Consider the following 2,130-nt stretch of genomic DNA (forward strand, 5'->3'; position numbering starts at 1 on the left):
GAAAAATGCATTAACTACCATCTCAGCAATCAAATCCCCATGGCAATCAGGCTAGGCTTGGGGCGCTGAGGGTCAAGTCCAACCAGTGATTACTCCAATTCAAACTAAGTACTCTCTAGAGCAGCACTTCTCAAACTTTAATGCACATTCTAATCACCTTGAGAATCTTGTTAAAGTGTGAGAACTCATTCAGTAGGTCTGTGGTGGGACCCAAGATTCTGCATTTCTAACAATCTCCCTGGTGGTGCCAATACTTATTGTTCTCAGATCATATTTTGTGGAACCAGGGGTATGAGCCATCATCATGCTCAAGCAGTAGAGGCAAATGAGCACATTTGTGGTCCTGAAGGAAGCGCTGTTTTGGACAGCAGCCCTGATGAGCATGCCAGCTCTGATATTAACTAGCTGTGTGACTTTGGGCAAATATCTTTACCTCTCTGGGTCTCTGTTTCTCATCAGCAAAATTATAAATTTGGCCTGAATGATCTCTAAAATCACTTGGTGAAATTCTTTGACTCTCTGATGAAAACAGATACTTTAGAAGCAAGCTTTGGTCTGAGGGCAGATTGTCCCTATTTTACAAGAGAAGGGAGGGAGGAGAGAAAACTACTGTGATTGGTGTATATATCTTCTTAATTATAAATCTTTTATGTGTTCTAAGGTAATTTGTTTCTTCTCAATGTGCAGGATATTGGCATTCTCCATGAAGAGGCAACATTGAGTCATGTACAACAATTTTTGGCATGTCTCCAATTCAGCTCTCGGCATCCCCTAGTGTCTTCTTCATGGCTAACAGCTTTGGCTACTTGCTCTTGACACTGCTTCTTTGATCACAGAGAAAATCCACTGTTTGTCCATTGGTCTCCAATACTGGTACTCAATTCTACTCAGTCCCACCTGATTCCAGGAAATATAATGGAGAAGTATATGGAATCACCACCTACCTTGCAGGTTGATCCTTCCTTTCCTCAGGCAGAGAATCTGACTCTGCAGCCACAAATGCAGCATCCAACCAAGGGGAACCCTGCTATGAGAGGCCAAGACATGCCTGCCCTGGCCAACCCAGTGATGCCTGTACCCTGCTTACTTGAGCATCTCCCCCAGATTCATGGTGACCCTGCCAGTCTCTCAGGGTTCCTTGCTCAAGTGACTACCTACTTGACAGCTCTACAGAGCTCCAATCCTTCCAAAGATGCCCAGGTCAAACTCTTTTTTGACTACCTATGTCAGCAGTTGGGAAGTTGTGGGGCCATATATGGGCCTGACCAGAGCACTTTGCTGAAACAATGTGAGAACTTTGTTCTTGAGTTCCAGCAGTCATTTGCTGAACCCACAAAACAGGAAATGAACCCTCTGATGAATACTAAGGTTGACAAAGGGGACAACTCTCAACAGAACACTACTACTTTTCAGCTTTTTGCTCAAAATCTAAGCTGTCATGAAACCAATCAGAGTTGTCAGTTCCAAGAGGGACTAGCTGACTCCATCCAGGATGAAGAGAGTATCACAGATATGATGGACAACCTCCCAGACCTGATCACTCAGTGCATTCAGTTGGACAAGAAACATAGTGACAGGCCAGAGCTCCTACAGTCAGAGACTCAGCTACCCATGTTGGCTTCCCTGATCCAGAATCCAGCCCTCTCCAGCTCCACAGGTCCGACACCCAAAGAAGAGCCTATACAGCTGCGGGGAGGCCAGCCACCTGTCACCCCAGCCAAACGAGCTCGCCAGCAAGAAACTCAGTTGTGCCTCTACTGCAGCCAGGCTGGTCACTTTACAAGAGATTGCCTTGCCAAACGTTCTCGAGCCCCGGCAAGGACAAATAACACAACTCACCAGTAAGAAGATCCCAGGAAAGTCACTTTGTAAATTTATATCCCTCTCACCTCTCGCCTTACCAATTTATATCCTGCAGTAACTTTTAAAATACAGGTGGAGAAATGAGATATCACTTTATAGGCAGTCATAAACTGATGTACATCAGGGAATTTAAATGACCAGATCTTGTTCACTGGCAACTGACACCTCACCAAATCTGACCCAATGATGAAAACAATTCACAGACACTTTCTGCAGTTCGGACCAATTCCCCAGGAGTACTGAAAGCCTTCAGGCAAAACTTTGCCC

The 2,130-nt window shown here is 45.1% G+C and overlaps 1 protein-coding gene across 1 annotated transcript; it reads left to right on the forward strand.

The window, feature by feature from the left end:
* The first annotated feature begins 915 nt into the window (after positions 1-915).
* On the forward strand, positions 916-1,845 carry RTL4 (retrotransposon Gag like 4). Its single transcript, XM_045538589.1, has one exon. The coding sequence runs from the start codon at positions 916-918 to the stop codon at positions 1,843-1,845; it is 930 nt and encodes a 309-aa protein (XP_045394545.1).
* Positions 1,846-2,130: the final 285 nt, after the last annotated feature.

The sequence above is a fragment of the Lemur catta genome, chromosome X (genome assembly GCF_020740605.2).
Source record: "Lemur catta isolate mLemCat1 chromosome X, mLemCat1.pri, whole genome shotgun sequence".
Classification (NCBI taxonomy): domain Eukaryota; kingdom Metazoa; phylum Chordata; class Mammalia; order Primates; family Lemuridae; genus Lemur; species Lemur catta.